We start from the raw sequence: 17230 nt of genomic DNA, 5'->3' as shown, positions 1-17230 counted from the left end.
ACACATGAGTTATTTTAAGCAGCATGGCCACAATCTATCACCAAGACCTCAGACAGTCCTTCTCGCTAATAAAAAAGGTAGCGTAATGTCTCAAAACTGAAGAAAGTTGCTACCATATAAAATGCTTGAGAGAACAGAAGAAAAGGACCAGTAAAAGTATTATCTTGTATGGATCAGGCTGACAGTCCTGGCCACCACAGAGCGGGGGTGGAGCGGGGGTGGAGCCGGGGGTGGGGCCGTGGGCTCTGTCTCACGCAGCCACCAGGAAAGCCGACACCTGCCCCCGAACCTTGGCCCCCCTCAGTGCGCTTGCTGCAAGCGGTCCAGTTCCGCTCGGGTATGAAGAACAGACCCCGGCAGCTGGTGGAGACACCCCTGCGGACCGAAAGGACATGTCCAGCTTCGAGGTGTCCCTGCAACAGCTCAACGACTTGCTGACGGACGACGGCATTTACAGCTGGCCCTCCAAACACTTCAACGAGGTCTACCCGAGGATCTACGTGGGGGATGCGTGAGTCGAGTGTTTCATGTCACTGTCCTTCTGTCCTTTTGTCCTTCTGTCCTTCTGTCCCACAGCGGACACTAGCCCTTCATTTGAGGTAAATCAGGTGGAGCACTTTCTAGAAAATCCCATCAAACCACATCAAAATGTGAAAAAGCAACGTTGGTCCACAGTACAAAATGTATTAGTTTCACAATAAGGCCTCTCAAATTGTGACATGTTCACGTTTTTTTTCCCTGTTATTTTCTATTGGCCTGCTAATAAGTCATGTGACTGCCCGCAGCTGACTTGTAAAAATGAAAACATGGTGGCCATCCTTGTCTTTCTCAGTGGAAAATGCATTATTTTAAGGTAGTTTTGACATAAAAAGCGTTTTGATCAGTGTGCGAAATACCCATCCATATTCGGGGGGGCCCTAACTTTTTTTTAGTTTTTTTGTTTTTTAAACAGTGTGGCCCTATACAATAAACCAATACAATCTAGGACAAATACACGCACACTTTTAACCATTTTAGATGCAAGTTGTTTTACTAACAGGAGAAAAAATTGTGCATTACGATGCAGAATGTTATTTACAAATTAAATCCGATAATTAAAATAAATAAAAGACATTAATTGGCACCACACTGGTGCACTGAATGAATAAATGCCAGGTATAAGACATTGGCGCACGACCAGTGCATTGCAGAAACGAATAAACAAATAAAATAGGCTAATGTATTTTTTTAGATAAATAAAAAATAAATAAAATGAAAATGAATTGTGCATTCAAATAACAGTAATAACAACAAATGCCACTATCGGAGACGTGCAATCAGTGCACTTAAACAGATCCTCAGCCTGCACAATGATGACTGATTATTTAACGTTGTGTAACCATCCAGGAAACTATGTTTTAACACAGCTGTGTGAACACATTCACAAACTCCACTCATAACAGGTCATCACGCAAAATTAAAAAAAAAAACATGACGGCTCTCAACAGGTGGGTTCACGCAGCTTACACATTCACAAATCACACTCATAACAGGCCATAACGCAAAATAATAATAATAATAATTAAAAAAAAACATTAGCTCTCAGGTGGGTTCAGGCCATATTAAGCAGGCTGGCCTCTTACCTCAAGTTAAAATAGACCAAATGAGCCTGTTCTCGACTTCTTGTGCTTTCCGTCCTGGTTTCCAGGAAGAAGAGAGGCGATGTCCTGCTTTGATCCAGCTTCTGACAAATGGAACCGGGTCGAATTTGTCCAGAGGAGGACCGTTGAGGTCACAAACAGGAGTGCAGACTGGCTTTCTTCGCGCAACCTGTTGCACGCCTGGCTGTCCGTGTTATTAACTGCGGAAAAGCCTTGTTGCGCTGTGCTGGCGCACATGGCTAATTTGGCGCACATGGCTAATTTGCATACATAAAGGTGCAGGACTTGTGTTGAACCAATAAAAGTTTTGAATTGTGAATACTTGATATGGCGATCTCTTAAACATATTTCATTGACCATTAGTGACAATCAAATTATCATGTTATATTATATAGCCTAATTTATTTATTTTTTTGACAAAATTGAGACCCCCCCCTAAATTTGGCTTTTGAGTCCTTCAGGGGGGCTCAAGGGTTAATCGGGGGGGGCGGACCCCCCCGAACCCCCCCCGTATTTCGCCCTCTGGTTTTGATCATATTTCTAGCAAGAAATATACATTGAAATTTCCTAATATTTGTTCAGTTGCTGTATATGATCTTTGGTTTGTTAATTATTACGATTAATCTGTCAGGTCTCTGAATAAAATTGTTATAGTTTTAAGTTTTCTTGTTGTTGCTATGCTGGTTGCTAAGTGCGCCGCTATGGACGAAAACCAAGTGGTTTGTATGCTATTTGAATTATTCTTTACATCATGTAGTTATATGAGCTTTTATGAGGGTGGATGAGATTTGCCCTGAGTATCTCAAGTCTCTGGATATTATGGGGCTGTCTTGGTTGACACGCCTCTGCAACATTGCTTGGAAGAAGGGGACAGTGGAGTGGCAAATGGGGGGTGGTGGTCCCTCTCTTTAAAAAGGGGGACCGGAGAGTGTGTTCCAACTATAGGGGGATCACACCTCTCAGCCTCCCCGGGAAAGTCTACGACAGGGTACTGAAGAGGAGAATACGGCCGATAGTCGAACCTCAGATTCAGGAAGAATAATGAATAATTAATATAGGGTCTGGGGCCCTCTGTGAAGGGCTGTTCGGTCTCTATACGAACGGAGCAGGCAGTAAGTCAGACTTGTTCCCGGTGCATGTTGGACTTGGGCAGGGCTGCCCTTTGTCACCGATTCTGTTCACCGATTCCCCTCCGGGCCAGGGGCTGGAGGGGATCCGGTTTGGGAACCACGGGATGTTGTATCTGCTTTTTGCGGACAACGTTGTCCTGTTGGCTTCATCGGACCGGGACCTTCAGCATGTGCTGGGGCGATTTGAGGCCGAGTGCGACGCGACAGGGATGAAAATCAGCACCTCCAAAACCGAGGCCATGGTTCTCCTCCGGGAAAGGGTGGCGTGCCTTCTCCAGGTGGGTGGAGAAGTCCTGCCTGGGGTGGAAGAATACAAGTGTCTGTCTTGTCCACAAGTGAGGGAAAGATGGAGGGTGAGATTGACAGACGGATTGGTTATGCGGTCGGTGTACCGGACCGTCGTGGAGAAGAAGAAGCTGAGTCAATCTACGCTCCCACCCTCGCCTACGGCCATGAACTTTGGGTAGTGACAGGATAAGATTGTGGATACAAGTGGCCGAGATAAGTTTCCTCCGCAGGGTGGCTGGATGCTCCCTAAGGGATAGGGTGAGAAGCTCAGTCACTCAGGAGTCAGCTGAGGTGGCTTGGGCATCTGCATCGGATGCCTCCTGGACGCCTCCATAGGGAGGTGTTCCAGGCATGTCCCACCGGGAGGAGACCCGTATGGAGACCCACTATGTCTCTCAGCTGGCCTAGGAACGTCTCGGCATTATGTAATTGGCGACTCTAAAACTGTAGGATTGCATTTTGTAATTGGAGACTCAAACCAGGTGCCTAGCAAAATAGAAGTGGTTGCAGAGGTGCAGCGTTATAGAGGCGTTAACCAAAATAACCTTGTAAAAATGAAAACCAATGCACATTTGGTACCAATAAGAGACCGAAAAATTAGATGCGGACTATTAAATATACGATCGTTAAGCTTCAAGTCTCTGTTAGTAAACGATATAATTACAGAGAGCAGGAGTGATATTTTCTGTTTTACAGAAACATGGTTACAGGAGGAAGAGTATGTTAGTTTGAATGAATCAACTCCGCCCAGCTACTTTAATCATCATATTCCTAGAAGCACGGGACGAGGCGGAGGAGTCGCAGCAATTTATAACTCCAGTCTTCCAACAAAAACTGAACCTAAGTGCAATAATAATACATTTGAAAGCCTCACGCTTAGTCTGAAATTCCCGAGCTGGAAATCAAAGAAGCCAGTTGTGTTAGTGGTAGTGTACCGGCCCCCTGTTGGTTCTAATCTAGAGTTTCTGTCTGAATTTTCAGATTTCCTTTCTGGATTATTGATCAGTACAGATAAATTCATCATAGTGGGTGACTTTAATATTCATATGGATGTTGAAAGCGATAATCTTAAATTAGCTTTCAATTCTCTTCTAGAATTGGTGGGTATCTCACAAAAAGTGGACAAACCGACGCACTGTTTTAATCATACCCTGGATCTCGTTCTCACCTACGGTGTTGAAACTGATGATCTGTTGGTGTTACCTGTAAACTACTTTTCATCCGACCATTATTTAATAACCCTTGAATTTAATATTGTCGATGTTGAAGTGCAAAATAGGAGGTATTATTTTAGCAGATGTTTGTCCGATGAAGCTATTGCTAAATTTAGGGAGGCCATTGCTCATCTTACGACAGTGGAAAATAGTGAAGTAGTCGAGGCCAGTGACCTGGGTTCTACCTCTGCAGATGTTGATTTCCTTGCTAGTAACACTGCTGATTTCTTGAATTCAGCTTTAGATGAAGTTGCTCCTTTGAAAAGGAGGGTTTCTAACCACAGGAGCTTAACTCCCTGGTATAATTCAGATATCTGCATGTTGAAACAAAACATGCGTAAAATGGAAAAGAAAGTGGTACTCTTGTAAGTCTGTAGACTCCTATCGTGAATGGAAATATATTCTAATAGTATATAAAAAAGCCATTCGTAAAGCCATAACAGCTTATTATTCATCGTTGATAGAGGATAACAAAAGTAACCCACGTTTTCTGTTCAGCACTGTAGCCAGGCTAACAAAGAGTCACAACTCTGTTGAGCTGTGCATTGATTCAAGAAATCAACCAGCCGGTTGTGGGCGTTTCTTCAGCTTTAGCGACTTCCCTAGGCTCTGACTTGACTCTAGACTGTTTTGATCCTATAGACCTCTCTGAGCTGACCTCACTCGTCAATAGAGCTAAATCAACCACATGTATCTTAGACCCCATTCCGACTCGACTATTCAAAATTCTTTTCTCTTATTGGTGTGACAATACTGGACCAGATCAACTTATCCCTAAACTTAGGATATGTACCACAGGTTTTCAAAGTTGCAGTAATTAAACCTTTACTTTAAAAACCTTCTTTTGACCCAGACACCTTAGCTAATTATAGACCAATTTCCAACCTTCCATTTGTATCTAAAATTCTGGAAAAGGCAGTTTCAAGCCAGTTATGTGACTATTTGTATAGAAATGATCTGTTTGAAGTCTTTCAGTCAGGGTTCAGAATGCATCATAGCACAGAGACAGCACTGGTTCGAGTCACGAATGACCTTCTTATGGCCTCAGCTAGGGGATTGGTATCCATATTGGTTCTACTGGACCTCAGATAAGGATTAGTGTCCATACTGGTTCTACTGGACCTCAGTGCTGCTTTTGACACTATAGATCATGGCATTTTACTGCACAGGTTAGAGCATGTTGTTGGGATTAAAGGGACAGCTCTACGTTGGTTTAAATCATATCTATCTGACAGATTCTAGTTTGTTCATGTACATGAAGTTTCTTCAGAATAGTCGAAGGTCTGTTATGGTGTTCCGCAGGGTTCAGTGCTAGGGCCAATCTTGTTCAGTTTATACATGCAGCCATTGGGAAGTATAATCCAGAATCACGGCATACACTTTCATTGCTATGCTGATGATACGCAGCTCTATTTGTCTATGAAGCCAGATGAAACAGAACCGTTAGTTAAACTTCAGGCATGTCTTAGGGACATCAAGGACTGGATGTCCAGAAATCTTTTGCTTCTAAATTCAGATAAAACAGAGGTTATCATTCTTGGTCCAGAGCATCTTAGGAAAGGATTAGATGGTGTTGCGATGGCTTCCAGTGCAACTGTGAGAAACCTTGGTGTTGTTTTTGATCAGGATTTGTCGTTTAAACCATATGTTAATCAGGTTTGTAAAACAGAATTTTTCCATCTCCGTAATATTGCAAAGATTAGGTAAATCCTCTAGCAGAGTGATGCAAAAAAACTAGTTCATGCGTTTGTATCTTCTAGATTAGATTGCTCGGAGGTCATGTTCTGGGTCTCTGGAAAGCGTCTAAAGACAACATCTGTTGTATTAGACGCTATACAAATAAAATTGAATTGAATTGAATTACTGTAATGTGTTATTAGAAGGATGTCCAAGTAGTTTGCTGAATAGGCTCCAGCTGATCCAAAATGCAGCAGCGCGAATGCTGACAGGAATCAGCAGGAGAGACCACGTCTCTCTAGTGTTAGCGTCGCTCCATTGGCTACACGTAAAATTCAGAATCCAATTTAAAATCGTATTACTTGCGTATAAAGCCGAAAACGGCTTAGCTCTGCATTATTTGCAAGATCTGATAGTGCCTTATACTATTATGTTCCTGGCAGAGCTCTCCGTTCTCGGAGTGCAGGTTTACTCGTAGTTCCTAGAGTATCCAAATGTAGATTTGGAGGGCGGGCGTTGTGCTATCAGGAACCGTTACTATGGAACCAACTTCCAATCTGGGTCAAGCAGGCTGACATCACCTCCACCTTTAAAACTAAACTTAAAACCTTTCTGTTTAGTAAAGCCTATAGTTACTGTTTAGTAAACCTCTACCTGGTGTTGGTAAATCTTTAGTTAGTGTAAACTCTAGTGTGTTAGAGTCAGTAGTCATAGTTGCAGCTATAGAACAAGACTATAATAGTTAGTCTCAAACATAGCTTGGTGGTAGATATGCTGCTATAGGCCAATGCTGCAGGGGGGCACCGACATGATCCACTGGGCAGTGCCTCTCACCCTTCTTCTCCTGTCCTCTTCCCTTCCTCTCTTCTCCTTTTCTATTCTAAGTATCTCATAGCTATCATTTTTGTCCATCGTTCCTGTAGTTTCTTGTGCTGGCCCCCTTTTGTGCATGTTTGCAGGCCGGAGCTTCAGGAGCTGCATGGAATTTGTCTCAATGCATATTGACAAACCACAGAACTTCTGGGAGGAAGTCCTCTGCATCCAACCCTCCACTGAAGACTGTTCATCTGTGCTGGGACACTGTGGGAATATTGCATGTTTCATGCAACCGCATACATGTGCAGCGTGGAACAAGAACCAGCAGCCACAGAGGAAAGTGATGGTCACTGGTGGCCAGATGTCTGCAATAAGAGCTGCACTTGCTTCCATTCAGGCCCGCGGGACGGGTGGTGACGGCACGCTGCTGGGAATCCCGAGGACGGCCGTCCCCAGCTGCTGCTGGTTAACAGGGAGGCTGACGTGGTGACCAGCGCTGCTGCTGTGCAGATAAACCGCATCGACTTAAAGTATTCCAGACAGAGAACCTGCGGACACAGGTCATGAGAGCGTGATACTTTTGAGCAACAGAGCAGGAAAAACAAAGAAGATCATGATAGAAAATATCAGTGTTACTGGGAGGTTCCTCCTGTTGCAGCAAGGGGCTGGAAGCACTCGTTTGGAAGAGCTTGTACACTGGATGTTGAGTTGGAAGGAGGACATTCAAGACTTGTTTTAAAAAGCACAAGTTCTGAATTTTACATGGCTGAGCTACGAGCTCTTAAAAAGAAACGTCTCGCTCGCTCCTCAGCGCAGTGAGTCATGGGGGTGCGGTTCACGGGTGAACGGATGTTTTATTCTCCATGCTTTTTTAAGGGTTTATAAAGGATAGAGCAACATTTCTCACTGCTTTTATATCGGAGCAGACGCTCCCCCAAATATAGAGCGCACCCACCAACGCATGAAGGCTTGTCTGAAGACAAGTGAAGAGCCACTCATGGCTGTCTCAAAGTGCCTTTCTTCTGTTCTGATGCATCTCTCCAGGGCTCTTCGGTGTGGGGATTATTTTTAGCACCTTTCATGTCAGGAGCAGGATGTTTGAAGTGAAGCAGCAGCCCTGGAAGTCCACTGTGAAGAGTAGCACATTCCTCTCTGGCACAGCGGTATCACAGGAGAAAAGATCAAATAATGAACTTCCATCCATCTTGATCCTTCACAGGGTGGGGAGTTTAATCCCAGCTCCTCACATGTGAAAGGCAGGGGTTCACTGGACCGGTCGCCAGTCCAGATATCGACAAGCAACGGTCATGCATGCACCTACGGACAGTTCAGAGTCATCGTTCAACCTAACGTACATGTGTTTGCAAGCCGGGTACCTGGAGAACAGGTACCACTTCCCAGGTACCACTTCCCCTGGCCCCTTGGGTCGAGCCAGGAACCTACCTGTTGTGAGGCCACAGTTGTTTTGCACGCAGCATGCATCCCGTGCTGTTACTGGTGAGAGACATTGCATAATAATCTCTAATTGTTCCTTTCCTCATTAATGCCTGTGAACGTTTTAGTTCTTCACGAACTTAAAGACGGCTTATGAAATGTGCTGTAATTTCTTTGATTCAGGTTGATGCTGCAGAGGGGAGGAGACATTTGATAAATGTTTCAGACGTCTTTTCCACAGGGTATTAAGATGAAGTATCAAAAGCTTTAAAAACAAACAGAAATGTAAAACCATGCACATAACATGTCATCAGCTCAACAACAGAAACATTCTGGAGTTGTTTCAGTAATTAACAACTGATTAATAATAACTCATGGATAGAAGTGAGCTTGATGAGTGGTGGCGATCAAGTGGTTGCTGGGATACAGAAGACACAGCATCACAGGATCAGCCAGCGTTCAAAGTTAATGCTGCAGAAAAAATCGAATAAAATGGCAGATATTCATGTCAGGTGAAGGAGGGACTGTGTATAGATTAACCTCACACTCAGTATCGTTGGAGCGTATGATTTATCTTAATTTTTCTTCCTTTTCTTTTTAACGACATGATCCAGATTTCTGGCAACGAACGTGATGCGTTTGAAGCGTCTCGGTATCACACACATACTGAATGCCGCAGAGGGAAACTCCCTCATGCACGTCAACACCAGCGCCGAAGTCTACGCCGACACCGGCATCATCTACCACGGCTTTCCAGCCAGCGACACCGACCACTTCGACATCAGCGTTTTCTTCGAGGGCGCGGCAGACTTCATCGAGAAGGCTCTGGCATTCAAGAATGGAAAAGGTCAGAGGGCGGGAGCTCCTGCTTTTATTGTCCCCCCTGCAGCTGGTACCCTCGTGTCCAGCAGCAAGCTTCTGCTTCCTGCAGCTAATGTCACGCTAATGTCACGAGTACAATATAACAATCTCACAATGGAGCAGTTTTATTCATCTTTTTCAGTTGTGGAGTCAACCTGTTGAGTGAATCCTGTTTCCGGCATGTAAGAAGTCCCTTTCAGTCAAGAGCTGACTAAGAGCCAATCCCAATACACCCCCTACTTTCTACCACCAGCCCTCCCTCACTACCACTACCCCTAAAAAAGAAGCCACAGATTTTAGGGCACTTGAAATCTTCCCAGGGGTCTGTCCCAATACACCCACTACCCCTACTTTCAGCACTACCCCTAAAATCAGGAAGCTGAGAGCCAAAAGCTGCTTTAATTTCAGCTGTAGCGCTGTTAATATGCCAATTTATTAAGTTTTAATATTTTTTCAGGTGTAAAAGTAACCATTAAGATCCCCAACCTGGGCTCAGTTTATCCAAATAACGCCTGTTAAGAAATTTGACCCGATGTTTTCAGAGATGATAAAAGCCGCCGGTCCGGGTAGCAGCAGCAGCAGCAGCAGCAGCTCACGTACAGACGTGATCGCCGGGTCAACCTGCGCCGTCGTCCAGGGGAGAAACCTGCAGCTCTGTTGAGAATTACCGCTGGCTGAAATAAATCATTTAGGAAGATAAATGTTGGTTTAATAGATGAAATCTAACAGTTGTAGCGACGCCTGTTAAGAAATTTACTCCGAATTTTTTTTTTTTTTTTTTTTTTTTTTAAACTTTATTTTTCAGTTTTTCGTTAACAAACATTGAACTTACAAACGTAGATATACAAAGAGAGTATCCCCCCACCCCCCACCCCCAAGGCTCTTAGACAGGCATAAAATTAATGAACAAACAAAAGTAAATAGATACACAGAAAGCAAAAACAAATACAATCCTTCATTGGAAGTGAAAGCTTTCCACAAATTCTATAAATGGACTCCAGGCCAAAGTGAAGTTTTTGCGGGCTTTACATATCTTGTATCTCAGTTTCTCTAACGGTAAGAAAGATAGTACATCCCTCAGCCACTGTAGGAATGACGGGGCTACCCTTGATTTCCAGTTAAAAAGTATAAGTCTGCGTGCAAGCAGAGAAGCAAATGCTAAGACATTTGCCTGTAATTTTGAGACTTTACAGCCCGGAGGTGGTACACCAAAGATGGCTGTGTGATAGCTAGGTGTTACAGTTTGATCACAAATTGTAGAGAATACACCAAATATCTGTTTCCAATAATCATTAAGAGAAGTACATGACCAGAACATGTGTCCAGTTGTGGCAGGCGCATAGCCGCACCTAGGACAACCAGGGTCGGTAGTGGGAAAGAGTTTGGACAATTTATCTCTTGAGTAGTGCAGGCGGTGAAGTATTTTAAATTGAATTAAGCCATGGCGTATACACAACGATGAAGTGTGAATACGTTCCAAACTACTTTGCCACATATCCTCAGAAAGCTCGACCCCCAAATCCCCCTCCCATGCTACTTTAGTCTTATCCCATGACATCGGTTTCAAGCCCCTTATCATGTTGTAAATCACAGAAACTCGTTTCTTCCCATAGGGATCCAGTTCTAAAATAGCATCTAACTGGCTCTTAGGTGGTATTAAAGGGAATGAGGGAAACTTTTCTCTGGTGAAGCTACGTATCTGGAGAAATCTAAAATAATGCGATCTGGGTATATTATGGTCATTTTCGAGCGTTTCAAACGAAATAAAGGTGTTATCTTCGTATAAATCGCAGAAGAATATCAGTCCATTTCTATGCCAATAATGAAATGCATTGTCGAACCCAGATGGAAGAAAGAAATAGTTATTTGCTACTGGGAAGAATCTGCTATGCTGCTTCAAATGAAAATGTCTCCTAAACTGTGACCATATCTTGAGTGAGGCTTTAACTACCGGATTTGCAAGCTCTGTATTACAGTTGGATGGTAACGATGACGTGAGTGTTGGTAGAGGGTTGGATAATAATTCCATGTGGACCCAGTCTGGACCTTGCTTATTCTCATATGTGTAAATCCAATGAGTAAATTTAACTATGTTAGCTGCCCAATAATACCAGAGAAAATTGGGTAGTCCTAACCCGCCAGCATCTTTAGGAACCTCCAGATATATTTTTTTCATTCTAGGATTAGAATTGTTCCATATAAATGAAGAGATAAGTCTGTCTAATTGTTTAAATGATTTCAGAGAGATAAATATAGGGATCATCTGAAAAACATAAAGAAATCTAGGGAGAACTGTCATTTTAACTATATTAATGCGACCTGCCAGTGAAATCGGTAATATTGACCATTTCGCAAAATCCTGTTTCGTTCGGTCAAGTAATGACTTGAAGTTATGTTTCTCCAAATTCTCCATCTTGTGGGTAACTGCAATTCCTAGATAGGTAAACACGCTGCGTTCTATCTTGAACGGAAATTCAGAATAGTCTGAGTGTGTGTGTCTGAGTCGTCAATTGGAAAAAGAAGGCTCTTTGAGTAGTTCAATTTATAGCCTGAGAGATGTCTAAAGTTTTCTAGGATCAACAATAACTTTGGTATTGATACTATCGGATTGGATATATATAAGAGCAGGTCGTCTGCATATAGTGCCACCTTGTGGATTTTACCACCACGGGAGATACCAGTGACACCCTCTTCCGCTCTAAGGGCTATAGCAAGGGGCTCGACCGCCAGATCGAACAAATATGGGGAGAGGCCGCAGCCCTGCCTGCAAGATCTGTGAAGGGGAAAATAGTCAGAGATATTGTTATTGGTTCGTACAGCCGCAGTGGGTGCATCATATATTATTTTAATCCATGTCAGGAATGATGATCCAAAGCCAAATTTACCTAAAACCGCAAACAGGTACTGCCACCCAACACGATCAAAAGCTTTTTCGGCATCCAAGGAGATCACCACCTCTGCGCTCTCCTCAGATGCCGTATGTGGGGTGTACAGGATGTTGAACAATCTACGCATATTGTAAAATGATTGTCTGCCCGGGATGAAGCCCGTTTGATCCGGGTCAATGACTGTTGGAATCACACCGTCTATGCGGGTGGCTAGTATTTTTGTGAGAATTTTATAATCGCAGTTCAGAAGGCTTATTGGGCGGTACGAGCCGCATAGTAAAGGGTCCTTGTCCTTTTTGAGTAGTACTGAGATTATAGCTTGGGTCATTGTTTGCGGCAATTTCCGTTGCTCAAAGATGTCCTGGTACAACTGGCTAAGTAATGGTGCTAGCTTATTAGCAAATTCTTTGTATATCTCAATCGGAAACCCATCAGGCCCCCCGCCTTACCACTCTGCATTGATCTAATTGCCTGCATCACCTCAGCCGCTGTGATTTTCCTATCCATTTGCAAACTGTCCTCTGGGTTGATCGTCGGTATAGTCAGCCCCTCTAAAAATTTTATGATATCAGACGGGTCGTTCGGTGGCTCCGATCTGTATAGAGTCATATAGAATTGTTTAAATTCGTCATTTATTGCATTAGGGTTGGTGGTTTTCTCTCCCAGTTCTGTTCGGATCTCAGGAATCGTGTTTACAGCTGCGGACTGTCTAATTTGGTGGGCTAAAAGTTTACCAGCCTTCTCCCCGTGTTCATAGAATTTTTGTTTTGATTTAAAAAATAGTTGTTCAGTTTGTTGAATGGAAAGGTTGTCGAATTCAGTTTTTAACAATAATTTTTCTCTGTAGAGCTCGGGCGTTGGAGAGTCGGCATATTTACGATCAACCTCTGCTATACTGCGAGACAAATCACTCAAGCGCTGTTTGCGTTTCTTTCTCTCATAAGCTGTGTAGGAGATTATACTCCGAAAATTTTGAGATTTCTGCCTGCCGGCTCCGGAGCTGATTTATGGGTCCGCGTTACACCAACACAGAGCCATAAAACAGCCTTTATTCTGGCGTGATCTTCGCAACAGTGGGCAAACGAGTGATTATGTACATTCACTGAGTGAATATTACGAAAGTAAAATATATATTTCGCGCTAGAAATGTAATCAAAACGCATTTTTATGCAGAAACTAACTCAAAATATTGATTTTATTCACTAAAAAATAAGAAATGTCCGCCATGTTTTTTTTTTGATTCAGTCCGCAAATGACGACGAAAAGCATTCTGGGGAATTTTTCTGGCCCTAGATCAACTAATGAGCATCCGAAATCCCTCGATCCGTAGGGACAGATTCATAGTCACTACACTCGTTTTCTTCACTACCCCTAGGTGGAAAGAGGAATTGGGACACCACTACCCTCACGGGAACGCGCAAAATGTAGGGGTAGGGCCTAAAACTAGGGCCAGTGGTAGTATTGGGACAGGGCCCCAGTCTACTATTGACAGTTTGTGTCAATATGCGTTTTTATTAAATTCAATTCAATTCAATTTTATTTATATAGCGTCTATTACAACAGAAGTTGTCTCTAAGATCTCTCCAGAGACCCAGAACATGAACCCTGAGCAGTTATTACATAAACATAACATAACAGTGGCAGATAAGTTTTTTCTTGTTTTAACATATATAAAGTGGTCTCCCCTCACCCTGCCAGCACAGAGGAGACAAAATACCATGAATTTCTGCAAGGTCTGTGACCCCCGCCTTACAGTATCCCCCAGTGTCATGTGGTTTTTTTTTTGAGCCGATGAGAATCTGCGCCTATGGTGACGTCACCCGAGGTGCAGAGGTTCGGCCTCCGCTGCTGAAACCACGCCCACAACCAGCTCTCTCCGCCGGCTCGAGCGGTCCTTCCTTGAGCCAGTCGGACGCGGCGCCGCGGCGGAGCGGATCCGGGTTAAATCATGCAGGTTCCCGGGTGGTTTGGGAGCTGGGTCCTCGGGGGTCCCTCCCAGGTCGGATCAACTTCACCCTCCGAGATTTTCAGCCAAATCTGTCGGTTTGATTCCCGGTAACGGGCGATGCGCCCCGGAGCCATGCGCTGGGCGCCCGCCGTGGGGTTGCGGGGCCAGCGTTCAGCATCCGCCGGGCAGATCCGGCTGAAATAGTGCATAAATGTTAATTATATACAACTCATATTTTATTTTTTTAACAATAAAGTTGCCATTTGTGAAAATTCAGTGTTGTGATTTATTTACAGTTAACATGATTCATCTGTCTTGTAACATAAGAAATGATGAGAATTCTTGAGTGAAGACGAGGTGACTAAAGGCTGATTTATGGTTCCGCGTTACACCAACGCAGAGCCTACGGCGTAGGGTACGCGTCGATTTAACGCAGAACCGTAAATCAGGCTTTAAGATCCGTTTACAGGGTGTAACTGAATGAGAGCGTCCGACTATCGAGCTGCGTGACATCGGACGCTCTCTGTCCACACTGAAACTGTTAAACTCGCGGCCAGTTAGGACAGTCCAATACAAAAAAAATAAAGCACTGGATTTTATTTTGTCGCAGAAGCTTCTCGCATGGGACACAGTTTGTGTACGACGCAGCCGGCTGCTCTGGCCGGAGTGAGGTTTATTCTCCTCCCCTGCTACACGTCATTCAGGGAGCCAATCAGCACAGAGCCTCATTATCATACCCCCCCCTTCCCTAAAAATGAGGCGCAGAAAAAGAGGTTAGAAGCGGTAAAACTAGTGACAGGGCCCACAGGCTGGATTTATGATTTATGTAGAAAAAACAAGCTTTAGATTGTTTTTAAGACATTCAAGGCCTGTTTAGAATATACATTAAATGCCATAATATGTCCCCTTTAAGCCAAACAGTGGCAAGAAAAACTCCCCTTTAGGAGGGAAGAAACCTGGACCAGGACCTGGCTCATAAGGGGGGCTCTCCTGCTGAAGAACAGCTGGGCAGAGCATCAGAACTGGTGGATGTAACGTCAACCAAAAACATTGGTAATGACTTATGTGTCTATCTTTTTTCTGTGCAGGTAAAGTGTACGTTCATTGCCGGGAAGGCTACAGCCGCTCGCCTACCTTGGTTATTGCCTATCTGATGCTTCGCCAGAAGCTGGACGTTCACACGGCTCTGGCCACGGTGCGACGGAAGAGGGAGATTGGACCCAATGATGGCTTCCTCCGGCAGCTCTGTCAGCTCAACCAGAGGTTGGTGGGTGAGGAAAAGCTGTGGAACCAATGAGGGAATAAAAAAAAGCAGGTAAATCCACCTCAGTACAGTTTAAACTGAGCAAAGTTCTGTTCTGACAACAGCAAATGGAATAAACTTGTGTAGCGCTGAAGCGGACCGCCCAGAGAGCTGTCTGCTTTAAATGTTCCTGCTGGTCTACAAAGACCTGAATGGTCTTGGACCAAAATACATAGTTGATCTGTTAGTTCCTATGAAGCTCCCAGACCCCTGAGCTTCATCTGGATCTGTTAGTTCCTATGAAGCTCCCAGACCCCTGAGCTTCATCTGGATCTGTTAGTTCCTATGAAGCTCCCAGACCCCTGAGGTTCATCTGGATCTGTTAGTTCCTATGAAGCTCCCAGACCCCTGAGGTTCATCTGGATCTGTTAGTTCCTATGAAGCTCCCAGACCCCTGAGGTTCATCTGGATCTGTTAGTTCCTATGAAGCTCCCAGACCCCTGAGCTTCATCTGGATCTGTTAGTTCCTATGAAGCTCCCAGACCCCTGAGGTTCATCTGGATCTGGTTTGTTGTGGTTCCAGAACCAGAACCAAGCAAGGTTCAGCAGCGTTCAGTTATTCTGCTCCTCACCGGTGGAACAAACTTCCTGTAGACCTGAGGTCTGCTCCAACTGTAGATCCTTTAAATCAGGCGTTTACTGAAGCTACTCTTAAATTAAATACTTACTTGCTGTATTCTACTGCCCTTATTTTTAACAACTTGTGCTTTTTATTATTTTACCTCTTTTCTTATCCTTTTATTTCATTTTATTTGTTATTTAAGCGTACTCTTAAATTAAATAGTTTTTTAAATAGTTTCTTTTTTTTCTTTAGTTTTTTTAGTCAAGTTATGGATACGCCCTGAATGCAGGCATTGTTACGGCATTGTTTCCGTAGAATTGTCAATTTGGTCTGATTCATCGAAACAACTTGTGCTTTTTATTATTTTACCTCTTTTCTTATCATTTTATTTAATTTTATTTGTTATTTACTGTTTAATTGTGTCTTGCCGCTTTTAATGTTGATGTAAAGCACTTTGAATTACTTTGTGTTGAATTGTGCTGTACAAATAAACTCTCCTTGCCTTAAAATATCCTGCACACGATGGATATGTGTAATGTTTTCTTTGTGTGAAGACATAACACCTATGGGTCATCCTTGTGTCGACTAGCCCACCTCCCTCAGTTCAAATTCAGCCGCCCCCCCCTTTTTTTTAAACACACACACACACACACACACACACACACACACACACACACACACACACACACACACACACACACACACACACATATATATATATATATATATATATATATATATATATATATGTATATATATATATATATATATATATGTATATATATATATATGTATATATATATATATATATATATATATATATATATATATATATATATATATATATATATATATATATATATGTATGTATATATATATATATATGTATGTATGTATGTATGTATGTATATATATATATATATATATATATATATGTATGTATATATATATATATGTATGTATGTATGTATATATATATATATATATATATATATGTCTTCTCTGGATTGTGATTGATATTTGTGGTAGACACTCAGGAAAGTCAGGCAAGAAACACTGTTAACATATACAACTATGGAACAGAATATGCAAAAAAAGTGTAAATACAGCTCCAGTTAGGAACCTAAAACCCTAAAACATTTGGAATGAGGCTTCAGGACTTCTTCTTTTCCTGTGAAGTTCCTTGGTTTAAGTGAGTTGGCATGTAATGACACCTCATTTGTACATGGTGCAACATCCTCTGCTGGTGGCGGATATTGGATGTACGCCACCTATTTTACCTAATATGGGCGACTGCCTAGGGCACAATCCACGTGGGGGCGCACCAGCGCTCTCAAACAATAAAATAAAATAAAATTTGCTCTAAAGCTGCTTTCACATAGAGCGCGGTTTGCGGCGCGTCCACCGCCGGGTCGGGCACAGAGCCTCCACCACCTTCTCTCCTATTGGACACAGCTTTCTCTTATCTC

General features: G+C 43.1%; 1 protein-coding gene across 2 annotated transcripts; it reads left to right on the top strand.

Moving 5' to 3' along the window:
• Positions 1–268: 268 nt before the first annotated feature.
• LOC133422618 (dual specificity protein phosphatase 3-like) lies at positions 269–16258 on the top strand. 2 transcript variants are annotated; one of them, XM_061712640.1, is made up of 3 exons: positions 269–511; positions 8814–9046; positions 14985–16258. In XM_061712640.1, exons 1-3 carry the CDS (start codon positions 393–395, stop codon positions 15191–15193), a joined length of 561 nt encoding a protein of 186 aa, XP_061568624.1. In that variant the 5' UTR covers positions 269–392; the 3' UTR covers positions 15194–16258. The 2 variants fall into 2 exon arrangements, 1 of the variants encoding a protein (XP_061568624.1); XR_009770749.1 differs by lacking the exons at positions 8814–9046; positions 14985–16258 and adding an exon at positions 1688–1966 and having other exon boundaries at positions 375–511.
• Positions 16259–17230: the final 972 nt, after the last annotated feature.

The sequence above is a fragment of the Cololabis saira genome, chromosome 21 (assembly GCF_033807715.1).
Source record: "Cololabis saira isolate AMF1-May2022 chromosome 21, fColSai1.1, whole genome shotgun sequence".
Taxonomy (NCBI): Eukaryota; Metazoa; Chordata; class Actinopteri; order Beloniformes; family Belonidae; genus Cololabis; species Cololabis saira.
The sequence above is the reverse complement of the archived record's forward strand: the minus strand, read 5'-3'. Positions and strand labels throughout refer to the sequence as shown.